The 13,157-nt window shown below is 63.3% G+C and overlaps 1 protein-coding gene across 4 annotated transcripts; it reads left to right on the plus strand.

The window, feature by feature from the left end:
* The first annotated feature begins 1,726 nt into the window (after positions 1 to 1,726).
* On the plus strand, positions 1,727 to 13,157 carry PICK1 (protein interacting with PRKCA 1). 4 transcript variants are annotated; one of them, XM_074271689.1, is made up of 15 exons: positions 1,807 to 1,930; positions 2,402 to 2,493; positions 3,128 to 3,216; positions 5,321 to 5,432; positions 7,064 to 7,192; positions 7,657 to 7,723; positions 8,115 to 8,204; positions 9,910 to 9,963; positions 10,314 to 10,376; positions 10,517 to 10,650; positions 10,984 to 11,076; positions 11,316 to 11,366; positions 11,586 to 11,730; positions 12,002 to 12,274; positions 13,016 to 13,157. In XM_074271689.1, the coding sequence occupies exons 2-14, from the start codon at positions 2,491 to 2,493 to the stop codon at positions 12,256 to 12,258; spliced, it is 1,287 nt and encodes a 428-aa protein (XP_074127790.1). In that variant the 5' UTR covers positions 1,807 to 1,930; positions 2,402 to 2,490; the 3' UTR covers positions 12,259 to 12,274; positions 13,016 to 13,157. The 4 variants fall into 4 exon arrangements, with proteins under 4 accessions (XP_074127791.1, XP_074127790.1, XP_074127788.1 ...); XM_074271687.1 differs by having other exon boundaries at positions 12,002 to 13,157; XM_074271688.1 differs by lacking the exon at positions 1,807 to 1,930 and adding an exon at positions 1,989 to 2,025 and having other exon boundaries at positions 12,002 to 13,157.

A 13,157-nucleotide genomic window follows, 5' to 3' on the forward strand; every position in this document is an offset into this window, starting at 1 on the left:
ATCATTGACCCTTGCATAGACTTGTGTTCCAAATTTTCCCCTCTTCCCCCCCCCCTTTCCCTAGATGGCAACAAATCCAATATATGTTCTCCATAGCAGGGCTGCCAATGACATTTCCGGATTAAAATTGGGGTGACTTTTCCTACAATGAGATGATTGAGGCCAGTTCCAATGATCTTGTGATGAAAAGAGCCATCTACACCCAGAGAGAGGATTGTGGGAACTGAGTGTGGATCACAACATAGCATTCTCACTCTTTTTGTTGTTGTTCTTTGTTTTCTTATTCATTTTCTTTCCTTTTTAATCTGATTTTTCTTGGGCCTGATAATTGTATAAATGTTTACACATATTGGATTTAACATATTTTAGCATTATGACATATATTGGATTTGTTGCCATCTAGGGGAGGGAAGGAGGGGAAAATCTGGAACACAAGGCTATGCAAGGGGCAATAATGAAAAATTACCTGTGCAGATGTTTTGAAAATAAAAAGCTCTAATTTAAAAAAAGAGGGATAACTATGGTTTTCATACCTAAACTCAGGAGAGACAAAGGATAGAAACTATAAAGCAATATAACTAATGAATATTTTAAAAATATATTTCTATTATTTATGACAAAAATGTAATCGGGCAATGTTTAATGAAATATGTTAATGCGTGGTTTTCTAAATCAATATGTGGCTATGTCAATTTCTATGTGTCTGCCAGTAATGAAATCACCAGGCCAGTCCCTGTCTTAAACACTGCTGTGCACCGCAAGAGAACTTAAGCTCTTGGAGAGAGGAGACTTTCCTCGGCTTTGCCCCCAGCCCAGGGCCCAGGGGCTTCCCTGTGTGCTGCGTTTGGCGGGAGCCCCAGAGAAAGCTCCTAAGGAGCACGACTAGCCGGAGATGGCAAGGGAAAGCTTTGGAAGGCAAGGAGATCCCCCTGGGGGGGTCTTTGGCAGAAGATGGTGGGGGGGTCCAGGTTCCCTCAGGTGTGTTAGCCCAGGCCCTCCCTTCGCAGAACATTTTTTTTTTGGAATGAAGACAGTCGAGTTCAAAGCTCCATTTCAGAGATGAAGAAACTGAGGCTCGGGGATGAAAAATGACTGGTCTAAAGTACCTGCCTGTATCAGGGGCCCCACCACGCCGGGAACCTCAAGACCTGGAGCTTCTCCTATTTGGAGCTAAGCCTCTCCGACTCCCAGAGTTCCCCTCCTCACGGGCGGGGGTCTCTCCCTGCACCTCCTCCCCACCCCGGGGCTGGGGGTCTCTCCTTGCCCTCTCCCTCCCCACCCCGGGGCGGGGGTCTCTCCTTGCGCTCTCCCTTCCCATCTCTGCAGCCCACCCCCCTCCCGGCCGGATCCGCCGCCCCCCCCCCCCCGGCTGCATAATGGAGGGCGCGCCCGGTGACCTCGTGCTCCCTCCCGCCGGACAGTGACGGCCGGAGAGCAGCCACGAGGCCGCAAGAGGACACGGCCACGGCCGCGCCGATCCGCACGAAGCTTCCCGGAGCCCGACACTATGTCAGAGGCGGGGCTGGCCGAGAGCAACGGCGGGGGGCGGGGGCAAGCCTCTCTGCCCCAATCGTTTGCTCCCACGATCGGCCAATCTCCATGGCGACGTGGAACTCCTGCCCCCACATCCGCTCTCTCCAGCGCCGAGGGAGCTCGAGAAGAAACCGGAAATGAGCTGTTCAGGAGGCGGAGGAAATGCTGGAATGAAGGGGAAGGGACTTCCGGCCCCGCCCGGGAAGTGACGCGACAGTCGCGGCCTCAGGCAGGTAGAGCGGCCGGTGACTCCAAGTGCCGACGCGGCCCGAACCCGGCCCGGGCCCCGGGGCGGCCGCCGCTTCCGGGGACAGGCCCCGGGGGGCGGGCGGCGGGGACGCTGAGCTTCCTGTCCGGCAAAAGGAGGCAGAGGTCCGAGTTCATCATCTCCGACGTGGTAAGAAAAAGGGCTCCGCCCCCGCGCGCTGACGGGACGGGGGGCGGGGCCAGGCGGCGGGGCGGGATTTGAGAGCGAAGGGGCGGGGCTGGCAGGTGGGGTTAGAACGTAAAGCAGGCGGGGCTTGGGCCGGGGGGGGGGGGTTATGGGGCGGGGCCTACGAGGGGCGGGGCCAACGGCTTGATAGGGAGAGGACTGAGGAGAGCTCTGTAGAACTTTGGGGAGAAACTTACAGGGGCGGGGCCTAGGAATGGAGGGCTGGACTGAGAGGGGAGGGGCCCTGGGATGGTGGGTGGGGCCAAAGAAGGGGGCTGGGCTGGCGGAACGCCCACCTCCACATCCTTAGCTGGGGATCCTCCTCCTCCTGCCCTCCGTCCCCCACCCCGAGGTCGAGAGAGTGGGACGGGAAGCGGATGCATCCCTGGTCCAGCTCCAGTCCGACCTCGCTGGCTGTCTTACCCTCTGCCTCAGTTTCCTCCACTGTGCAGTGGGGATAACAGTAGCACCTGCCTTGCAAGGCCGCTATGAGGATCAGGCCAGCTTAGCACAGTGCCTGGCGCATGGTAGGTGCTAGATAAATGCTTATCCCCTTCCCCCTCCCCCATTCGTAGTTTCTGCTGTGCACACTGCAGGAATATAATAAATGCTTTTTGCATTGTAAGCTGTCCCCTGACTCCAGGCCTGGAAAGGAGGGTCTCCCCAGGAGCCCTGTCACACATGGGATCATCACAGGGGAACTCCCGGGGTCTTCATAGAGCCAAGGAGGGGGCAAATAAAACCTGATAAGGTCACATGGAGAGCAAAACAGGGTGGAGGTTTAAATTAAGGCCTCTAGATCCGGGGTGAGCCCTTTGTGCATGTAGTAGGGGCTTAATAAGTGCTCAATTTACTTACATGCCCACGCGCTGTCTGCGTTAGCTTTGACAGGGCGTTAAACATTTCTGAACTCAGGGGGAAGACGTGGTGCTTGTGGATCTTTGAGGCCTTTTATGCTTGAAATTATCTTAAGTTGTTCAGGAAGGAAGGGGCTGGGATAGATCCCGCCCGCAGACGTGAGCAGAGGCTGATGGGAAGGGAGGGACTGGGCTCCGATGGCCCCCAGAGGCGCTGAGGAGCTGGGCCTCCGGCTCATGCAGGGAGAGAAGGGGCGGAACCGCAGGACCCCGCATCACCTGCTCCTGCATCCTTCCTCCACAGAACTGGTCCATCGGCCTCCGGGGCCAGCCTGTCCCAAACTTCGGGATCATGTTTGCCGACATGGATTATGACATCGAGGAGGATAAGCTGTGAGTGTCCCCGAGGAGCACTCTCCTGGAGGACGGGAGGAGGGATGCAAGATCCTCCGAGGGTCGTTTTCAGTTGTGGGCCCCTGCCCTTGGGTGGAAGGGAGTGGCCAAGGGCCGGCCTGGAGAGCAGAAGTCCGGCCCAGGCCGGCTCGCTCCTCGCTCAGAGCGGAGTTCAGGGGAGCCATGGGGCTGGGTTTGTTTGCCCCAGGCGCAGCCGCCGAGGGGGGAAGGTCAGGGAAGGCCGGCCGACAGGCTTGTCCAGAAGTGGCCCGGCCTGGGGCCGCCTGCCAGGTGAGGACCCCTCCTTGACCTCTGGGGGACGTCTGTCATTCCCTTCTCAGCTCATCTGACAGAGGAGGAGACCGGGCAGAGGGACATGTTTAGGGTCACACGGCTAGTGAGTGGCTGAGGCCGGAGAGGGAGGCTGAGTCTCCCTGCCTCCAAAGCCAGCGCTCCGTGGCGCCCCTTAGCGGCCCTCTCCTCCCCCAGTACGAATGAGGAAATTACCCGCCTGAGGTCCCACCCCCTTCTCCCGGGACCTCACTGCCCACCACCACGGCCAGCTGGCTGGGCACAGGGCAGGGCTTGCCCTTCAGAGTCACCCCCGGGGCCCTCACCCTCCTCCTCTGTAACGCAGGCGTGGACAATCTCCTTACTCACTCTATAGCCTTTATTTTTTAATACGTTTTTATTTCATTAAACATTTCCCACTTACGTGTAAAAGTTTTTTTAATGTTCATTTTTTAAAAATTTTGAGTCCCCCTTCTCTCCCTCTCACCCCACCTCCACCTTGAGAAGGTAAACAGTGCGTGGGTTAGACCTTTGAACTCTTGCAGAACTTGTTTCCATGCGCTCCACAATGCAGAAGGAAGCCCCCCGGCAGTAGGGAACCCAAACAGAGGGAGCAAAGTCGGCTGTCGCAGCCTTGGCCTGAGCGGGCTCAGAGCGCGGGGCCTCTCTCCGGTTGTTGATTGGAGCGGGGGAGGGACGTGGCTTTGGCTCTGGCCCCGGGGGTCCAGGTTGTGGGAGCAGTGGGCGGTGGGTGCCTCTCGCTGCCCTCCCTCAGCACCCCCCATCTCCCGACCCTGGGCTGCCCCCATGCTTCTTCCTGCCCCGGCTCCAAGCGGAGCCTTCCAGGGGAGCCTCCCCCCCAGCAGCTGCCTTGTGCCTAATCCCCTGCTGTCTCTTGCCTCTTCGGCTGCTCAGCCAGAGCCTGGGTGCAGTGATGGAGGCCCTGGTGCCCCCCTGTGAGCATGCAGGCTTTGTGAGGTCGGGCCCAGCTTCACCCTGCTGCTGGTACCCCAGGCCTGGCCCAGGGCAGTCACTCCCCAAATGCTTGATGATTGATCGATCGATTAGTAGTTGGCTGCCCTCATCAAGCATTTACTCAGCACTTACTCAGGAGCAGAGGGTCACAAAGCTCAGAGATGCACCGTAATGCCGTTTCCCGTTACCATAAGATTATAAGATTTACAAAGGCTTTTGCTCACAACAAGCTCTTGAGGTGGGTAGTACTGAGGTCGTGACCCCATTTCAGAGAAGGACTCCGGGGTTCAGGGGCGGCGGCGCGGGGAGAACGTGAAGCCGGCCTCCCTGCCCGCCCGGCCAGAGCCGGCTCCGTCGCTGGTCTCGCGGCCGCTGCCGGGCCTGCTGTGGTCCCGTAGTGAGTCACACGCTGTTGCCGGTTGGCCCTGGAGGGGATGGGAAGGGGCCCTGAGCTAGGACACGGGCTCCCCACAGTCAGCCGTCCCTAAGAGGCCTCTGAGGGCCACAGGCAGAGGACGCCTCATCCGGGAGGAAGGCGCGGGCTCCCGCGGGCCCTCGTTGGCCCATGGGGGCCTTTCCCCCCCCAGCCCTTGGTTTTTTTCATCTCCGCCCCGCCTGGGTCTGTCCCATGGCCCTGGAGATGGGAAGGGGCGTGAATCCGGGAGGACTTGCTGAGCCCAGGATTTGGGTTAAAAGGGAGGGTGTTGTGGCAGGGAGAGCCTGGCCCCATTTCTCTCTCCTCCGCTCTCAGGTGGGAGGGAGGCCCTGGGGCCCCAGGGATCCGGGGCTGTGGGGGCTCCTCCCTGCCCTCATCGCCTTCTCCTTTCCTGTGGTCTAGTGGCATCCCCACAGTGCCCGGGACCGTGACGCTGCAGAAGGATTCCCAGAACCTGATCGGGATCAGCATTGGGGGAGGGGCTCTGTACTGCCCCTGCCTCTACATCGTCCAGGTACGGGGCCTTGGGGGGGGCGCTGGGGGCGGGATCATTAGGAATGAGTTTGTGTTGCTTGGGACCGTTTTCTTGCCCAGCTTCCCTAGTGGGGAGCGGCGCTGTTAGTCAGGGGTCTGGATGAAGAGAGACAACGCGCTGCTCACGTTCGTGGAGGGCGACGGCTGAACGCCCGGGAGGAGGGGAACAGGGCCTGTGCCGCGAGCGGTCTTCGCGTGGAGGCTGGATGGCCGGGGTGGTGCAGGAGGGATCGGCCCGTGATTCTTGGCCACAACCGGGGGCCCCAGAGCGGTCACAGGCCCGCGGCCATTGGCCGAATCAAACCACGTGACATAGCACGGGGACCATGGAGTCAGCTTTATGGTCCCAGGCTCGGGGAGATCCTGGGACAAGCCCCAGTCTTGAGGGGGCTGCCTCACATTACAGTATACAAAACCCAGAAGGAGCAGAGCTGTGCTCCCGGTGGCCTCGGGCAGATGGCAGGGTGGATGAGGGCAAAGGCAGCATTTATTCAGCGCTTAGTTTGTGCCGTGCTCCGTGCCAGCCGGGCCCTCGAGGAAGGAGCTCCTGGGTAGTGGGGCCCAGGGGGCCGCTGCTCTCAGGTGTGGAAGTGGGGGGGGGCTGGCAGGAGGCGGGTGTCCGAGAGGCCGGAGGGCCTGGGAGCGGACAGGACGGTCACGCCCGCACCCGCGAGAGGGTGAGAGTTCAGGAAGGACGTTGAGGCTAGATGAGAATGACAGAGGGACGGTGACAGAACTCAGAGTCCCTCGGGTCAGAGAAGCACTCGTAGAAATGGAGGCTTTTACCTCAGACAAGAGAAGGCCCATTTGGGGTCCAAAGAAGGGAAATGTCCTCACGGTGGGAGCGGCCAGAGACGCAGTGCCCGGTGGTGAGGGTGAGGCCCTCGTCTCCAGAAGGCTGCTGGGGAGGGGGGCGGGACCTCACTAGCGTGGGAAGGGGTGCCATGCAGACAGCCCTGGGCCGCCCCTTCCCCGGCCTTCCCTCCCCACCCGAGGGTCTCCCCTTTCCCAAAGTAAGTGTCTGGTTCCTGCAGCAGAGCCTTAGATGGCAACATCTGCACGGGGGCTTAGCGCAACTTCTCAGTGTCCTGAGATACAGAGCCAGGGCCGGGCCCGGTGCTGGGGCTGTGGCCTCCGGAGGCCCGAATTCAAATCCTGCCTCAGTCACTGCTCACTGGGGGAACGCTCCTGGCAGGGCCAGGACACTGGACCCCACTGCTGCCTGCCTCGATTTTCCTTCCTGTAAAATGGAGCTAATGAGAGCACCCGGCTCCCAGAGCGCTGGGATAACGGGACGACGGTTGCAGGTTACTTGGCCTGGCACGTCGCGGCTGCTCTGTACCTCTTAACCTTTGTTGCCTCACACTCCGCCAGAAATCTGCCCGTCTTCTCCCACCCTCTGGGGCACGCCCGTCCCATTGTGAGCCCCGAGGCGGGACTCGACCCCTCTCCCTTTTGAGCTTCCTCCTCCTCAGACCCCTTCCTTCGAGCCCGGGGCCTCTCCCGGCTTCTCCCACGGCCCCTGGGAGGCGCTGAAAGGAGGCGGGGAAGGGGCAGCGGAGTTGCTTGAAAGGGGTTTGGGCCCCTCAGCAGGCTGCCCCTCCCCCACAGGTCTTCGACAACACCCCTGCAGCCATCGACGGCACTGTCGCGGCCGGCGATGAGATCACTGGGGTCAATGGGAAATCGGTCAAGGGGAAGACCAAGGTGGAGGTGGCCAAGATGATCCAGGTGGTGAAGGTGAGGAGGAGCGCCGAGGCCGAGACGTGTCCCGGGGGGCGCCCGCAGTGAGCCCCCGGCCAGTGGCGCCGGTGGGGGAGCAGCCAGGGAGCCTGGGCCTCCGGTCGGTCAGTGACCGGCTGCTGCGGACTTTGGGCACGGGCGCGGGAAGATCGGAGCGTGGGGGGTTTTCTGAACCTCCTGTAGTTGTTCCACAAGCCACTTTACAAGTGTCTGAAGGGCTGGGGCAATTGGTGAGCATTTAGTAAGCTCCTACTGCATACCAGGCACTGTGCTAAGGGCCGGGATACAAAGGAAGGCGGGAAACGGGGCCCGTCCTCAGGGAGCTCCTGCTCTGCAGGGGACACGAGGTGGCAATGGCGAGCACGGAGGGAGGCTGGAGGAGGAGGTGGGGCCGGGGCCGGGCTGACGGCCCTGGAAGTGCCTGGCGCGGCCCCCGACCCTGCTCTGCACTTTCTTCCCAGGGAGAAGTGACGATTCACTACAACAAGCTCCAAGCTGACCCCAAGCAGGGCAGGTCCCTGGACATTGGTGAGCAAGCCCGCCCCGGGGCAAGGGTCACAGGCACCGGGCTTCAGGCTTTGACCCAGAGCCCAGGGGTCCCTAGATTGTCCTTCCCCAGTGCCCCCAATCCCCCGGGAGCGTGGCCCCTCTGGCCCCCAGCCCCCTTCTAGTGGTGGTCATTTTCGGGCCCCTGACTTCTCCGGGACGGACCTTTCGTGCACACGGGAATGGGAGAATTGATAGATGAGGAGATGAAAGGCACGAGGGCCTTAGCCGAGACCGCCCCTGTGAGTGAGGCGGGGCTCTCGGGGCTCCCGGTGAGGGCCCGTTAGCCCCACGGAGCCCCAGCCCCGTCCTCATCCGTCGGCCTGGGGCGCCCGGGGCCTCCGAGCACCAATCGCCTCTTTCCCGTCTCTAGTTTTGAAGAAGGTGAAACATCGGCTGGTGGAGAACATGAGCTCGGGGACGGCGGACGCGCTGGGCCTGAGCCGGGCCATCCTGTGCAACGGTGAGCTGCTTCCGCTCGGGGTCGTCGGGGGACCGGGGCCCGAGCCTTCCTGGGCTGCTCGGGAGCTTGCCTGGCCTTCGGGAAAATGGGGCTGGCTTCCGCTGAGATAGCTCGCCAAGTCACCGCGCCAGCCCCGGGCCTGCGTCCTGCCCCCCGGGCTCTGTCGGGCTTGGCTGCAGAGGGGGGCTCTGGGCTGAGGGCACCTAGGCCTCTCGGTGCATCCTGGCCCTTCCCTGAGAGCCCAGGCTATGCTGGGGGGGTCTGGGAGCCCCTGGGCCTGTTCCCACTTGCTCTGTCCCACCCCAAGGGAGCTGGGGGAAACCGCTCACCCTCCCCCCGGTCTCTCTGTCTCCCCCCCCCCATACGCGTCCATATAAAAAAGGGTGGCCAGTGTGGCCCCCGTCCCAGCCTGAGCTCTGCCTGGCCCTCGGCCGGCCCTCAGCGGGCGGCTCCGACATGAACGCGCGGCCACGGGGCTCTGCCGCCAGACGTGAGACTCCCGGGTGAGCCGCCGCCGCCGGGCCCGTTCCAAACACCGTCTAAATGCGAGGCCGCTATTTTTGCCTCTTCTGCCTATAAATTCTTGTTGCCGTAGTTACCTCTGAGTTGGGGCGAAATTAGAACTGGTTGTTGTGGGCTGGTTTTGTGTTTTTTTTAAACTTGCCAGTTCTTTTCCCTCTGCCTGCCCCCCAAAATAGAGTTTCTAAAATGAGACTGTCACGACGTCCCGTGACCCAGCAGAGCTAAAAACAACCGCGGGCGCTTGCGGGGCCCGGCTCTGGCACTCGCCCCACCCCTCCAGGCCCCCCCGTTTGGGGCTGCCGGGGAGACCGAGGTCCGGGAGCCTCCGCCCTCCCTCCGTCCCTCAGTGAGGTCCCAGCCAGGGCTCCCCACCCCTGCCCACTCAGATGGCACGGCCCAGACCTTGTCCCCCAGGGGCCCAGAGGTCGGAGTGCTGCAGTTTCAGACACTCATTTAGCACCACCTGTATGCAGAGAGCTGCTGGGCACATCAGGCGGCTACAGAATCACGGGCATCGGGACCGAGCTTCTCATTTTACTAAGGAGGAAATGGAGGCACAGGGAGTCAGGAAGGGATTTTAGGCCAGCCCATCCAACCCCGGGTCCAGCTTCTCCCTCTGCCAAACTACAGGTCACCCATAAAGGCGTATTATGCACCTACTGTGTCCTGGGGGACAAAGGCGAAGGGGACTGGGCCCTGGGTTGGTTAGGGTGGGGGCGTTGTTGAGGGGAGCAAACGTCTAGGAGAATCAGGATGAGCCTTGAGAAGGAGGAGGCCCTCGGGAGAGCTTGGGGCGCGAGAGGCGGGGCTGAGGGGGGAGAGGTACCCGAGCGGGCCGAGCCTTCCCGGCCGGAACCGAGCTTTGTGAAAGGGGGAGTGGTGTGTCGTCGGCATGGAGGGGCATCCGGCCCGGAGCGCGCCGTGCTCGGAAGGCTTTGGTGTCGGGTCCGAGAGGCCAGAGGGAGCCGCAGAGGTTCTCGAACAGGGGAGGGAGGGGGTTCGGCCCCTGCTTTTTTAGGTGCCTCCATTTGAGAGCTGCGCTGAGGGCGGGCAGGGGCCTTTGAGTCCCACCCAGTCAGCCTTAGCCCGGGGAGTCCGGGGGCCGCGGCCGGGAAGGCCCGTTTTCCTCGGGCCTGGATGTGGCCGGGCCGCGGCTGACGGCCCTCCGGGCTCTCTCCCTCAGATGGGCTGGTGAAGAGGCTGGAAGAGCTGGAGCGGACGGCCGAGCTGTACAAAGGTGAGTTCTGTGGGTGCCGGATGTGGGGCCGAGAGGCTGGGGGTGACCTGGGGGAAGGCGCTTCCCCCTTCTCCTCTGGGGAGAGAGAGAGCTCCTGAGGAAACAGCCCTTGGGCTCAACCCCAGTGGGCTCCCTGGAGGCGTCCCTGAGTGGGGTCTGGCTCTTGGGAAGGAGGGCCGCAGGGGTCGTCTCCCCGAGCCTTTAGTCCTGGGCTTGGGAAGTGCCCCCTCTGCCAGTCCTGCCAGGTCCCGTTGGCCTCTGGGGCTGAGCTCCCTCCCCGGCCCCTGACCCCGAGGTGGGGGTGGGGAGCTCGCAGCGGGTGAGCAGGGCTGCTTCCTGCCCTTCCCCAGGTATGACCGAACACACCAAGAGCCTGCTGCGAGCCTTCTTCGACTTGTCGCAGACGCACCGAGGTAAGGCCGCCCATCAGGCCGGGGGGCGCCCGGGAGGGACCGTGGGTGATGAGCACGGAGCCAGACCAAGGGGGCCCGCTGTCACTCCCCCATCCGGGGGCTCCGGGGAGCGCTTCTTCCACGGCCTCCCTGTCCCGCAGCCTTCGGAGACGTCTTTTCGGTGATCGGCGTCCGCGAGCCTCAGCCGGCGGCCAGCGAGGCCTTCGTGAAGTTTGCCGAAGCTCACCGCAGCATCGAGAAGTTCGGGATCCGCCTCCTGAAAACCATCAAGCCCGTAGGTTTGGCCCGGCGGGGGCGGGGGGGCGGGCCCGCGGAGGTGCCCATCGGGAGCTCCGAGGCTGAGGCAGAGGGAGGCTGGGGGTCCCCCTCGCTCTGGCGTGGGCAGCCCTCTGGGTGATTCGCTGGAGGGCCCGGGTGGGGATCCCGCTTCTGACAGCGCCCGGGGGTGGCCGTGGGACGTCTTCAGGAGCAAAGGCGCCGCCGACCCGTGCGGGGAGAGGACGGTCCTCGCCGGAGCTCCCGGCCCAGGAGGGAAAGGGCAGCCGAGGGGGGGCAGCCCGGGCCTCCAGCCCCGACCTCTCTGAGCCTGGCCGTTGCTCCCCCGCAGATGCTGACGGACCTGAACACGTATCTCAACAAAGCCATCCCCGACACCCGCCTCACCATTAAGAAATACCTGGACGTGAAGTTTGAGTACCTGGTGAGTGATGCGGGCCTGCGCCAATGAGGGCCGCCCCTGGGCCGGCGCTTGCCCCCAGGGCTCTGGCACCGGGCCGGGGGGCACAGGAGGGGCGGGCTGCGGGCCCCCGGGAGCTGGTTTGCTCGGGCTGCCCACGAGGCTTTGGAGAGAGAGGGCCCTTGTAGGCCCGGTCAGCGCCGGGGCCTCCTGGCGTGTGCGGCCTGCCCCTCACCCGCCCTCGGCCTCCCTTCTCCCCACAGTCATACTGCCTGAAGGTGAAGGAGATGGACGACGAGGAATACAGCTGCATCGTGAGTGTCTCCCCCCCCCCCCCAGGGTTCCGGGGCCTCGGTGACCTCGGACGGTCTCTGCTGCTCGGGCCCCCCAGTCCGAGCTCTTCCCTCCGGACCGTGCGCTCCCTTCATGTTGGACGGCCTCCCTGCCCTGGGGCCCCGCGCTGAGGTCACCCCGAGCCTCTGACCGTGCGCTCTGCGCCGCGACCCCGACCTGAGAGTCCCCCTCCCCCGCAGGCCCTGGGGGAGCCCCTGTACCGCGTGAGCACCGGCAACTACGAGTACCGCCTGATTCTGCGGTGCCGCCAGGAGGCCCGGACGCGGTTCGCCAAGATGAGGAAGGACGTGCTGGAGAAGATCGAGCTGTTGGACCAGAAACACGGTGAGGGGCGGCCTGGCGCTCCTGCCCTTCCGTGCCCCCCACCCCAAGGCCACCGGCTGCCAGGGCTCAGTCCGGGAAAACTGATCAAAGCTCCCCGCCGGAGAGTTGTGCCGACAGGGCTGGAAGGGTGGACCCGCACCTGGGGGCGAGTGCTTCCTCGGGACCCCTGGGCCCAAGGAGAGGGGGGGGCACCGCTGGGAGCATGGGGGGCACGGGGGGGGGGGGCGGTCAGGGGCACAGCCAGGAAGCTAACGCTCCCTCTCCCCCCCAGTCCAGGACATCGTGTTCCAGCTCCAGCGTTTCGTGTCCACCATGTCCAAGTACTACGACGATTGCTACGCGGCTTTGCGGGACGCCGACGTCTTCCCCATCGAGGTGGACCTGGCCCGGACCACCCTGGCCTACGGCCAGAAGGACCTCTACACGGAGGAGGAGGAGGACGAGGGGGCGGCCGCCCCGGGAGAGGCCCGGGGGCCCCGAGACTCCCAGGAGGAGAACGGCGAGAAGCTCATAGACATGCCCGAGTGACCTCCCGGAGCCCCAGGTGGGGTGCAGGGCTGCTGCGGGGGGGGGTCGGGAGGGGACCCCTGGACCGACCGCCTGAGGTGACTGATAAAGACCCGCTGGTGTGGGGGCTGCCGTCTCATCTCTGCTCCTCCGTCCCAGGCCCAGGGGGGCCCAGCCGCAGTTTCCCCCTCCACCGGCCTGGCTGTGGCTTCCCCCGGGACCCCCAGTCATTACCCATCTAGTGTCTCCTCCCCAGCTGGGAGGGAGAAGGGAAGGAGAGAAAAAGACCCGTCCCCAAGGATGAGGCTGGGCAAGGGGCCGAGCCCCGAACCCCGTCTTGCATCTCCTGAACTGCCCTCAGGGAGGGGCCTCCCCCCGCCCCCCCGCTCTAATCTGGCCCCCCTCCCAGTTTCTAGTCCTCCCTGGCAGGCCTGGGGGAGGAGGTAGAGCCCGGCCCCCCTCCACTGCCAGGGGCCAGGCCCACCTTTCCTACCCTACCTGCCCCCAAAGCAGCGGGGGGGGGGGGGCAGCTTCACTTGGCTTTCCCCCACTACTCTTTGAAACTGGGTCCCCTCTAAAGTAGACCAGCCCCCCAAGGTTCTGCTGTGGTATGGGGGTGACCAGACCTCACACTCAGGGGCGTCCCTTATTTATTCGGCTCCCCCCGCCCCTCCGCTTGTGCTCGGGGGCTCCGGTGCCTTGGGCCGGGGCCGGGGAGGGGGCCAGGGGTTGGGAATCCTGTACTTAATAAAGAGAAAGCTGCATTATGACTTCTCAGTGACTGCCCCTTCCGGGCTCAGTGAGGGCCTCTGGAACCGCAGGCCTCCGAACTCCGCCTTAACTGACCGGGCCCTGCCGGCCTCCTCCCGCTGCTCCCTGCCACCCCCAGGTGCCCGCCACGTCTCCAAAAAAGAAGAAAA

The sequence above is a fragment of the Sminthopsis crassicaudata genome, chromosome 5, assembly GCF_048593235.1.
Source record: "Sminthopsis crassicaudata isolate SCR6 chromosome 5, ASM4859323v1, whole genome shotgun sequence".
Taxonomy (NCBI): domain Eukaryota; kingdom Metazoa; phylum Chordata; class Mammalia; order Dasyuromorphia; family Dasyuridae; genus Sminthopsis; species Sminthopsis crassicaudata.

Excerpts from the sequence above, each read along its gene's own strand:
- PICK1 (XM_074271687.1), top strand. Across the intron at positions 10,377-10,516 it reads CTTGTCGCAGACGCACCGAG|CCTTCGGAGACGTCTTTTCG; the intron begins GTAAGGCCGCCC and ends CCTGTCCCGCAG. Across the intron at positions 11,367-11,585 it reads ACGAGGAATACAGCTGCATC|GCCCTGGGGGAGCCCCTGTA; the intron begins GTGAGTGTCTCC and ends CCTCCCCCGCAG.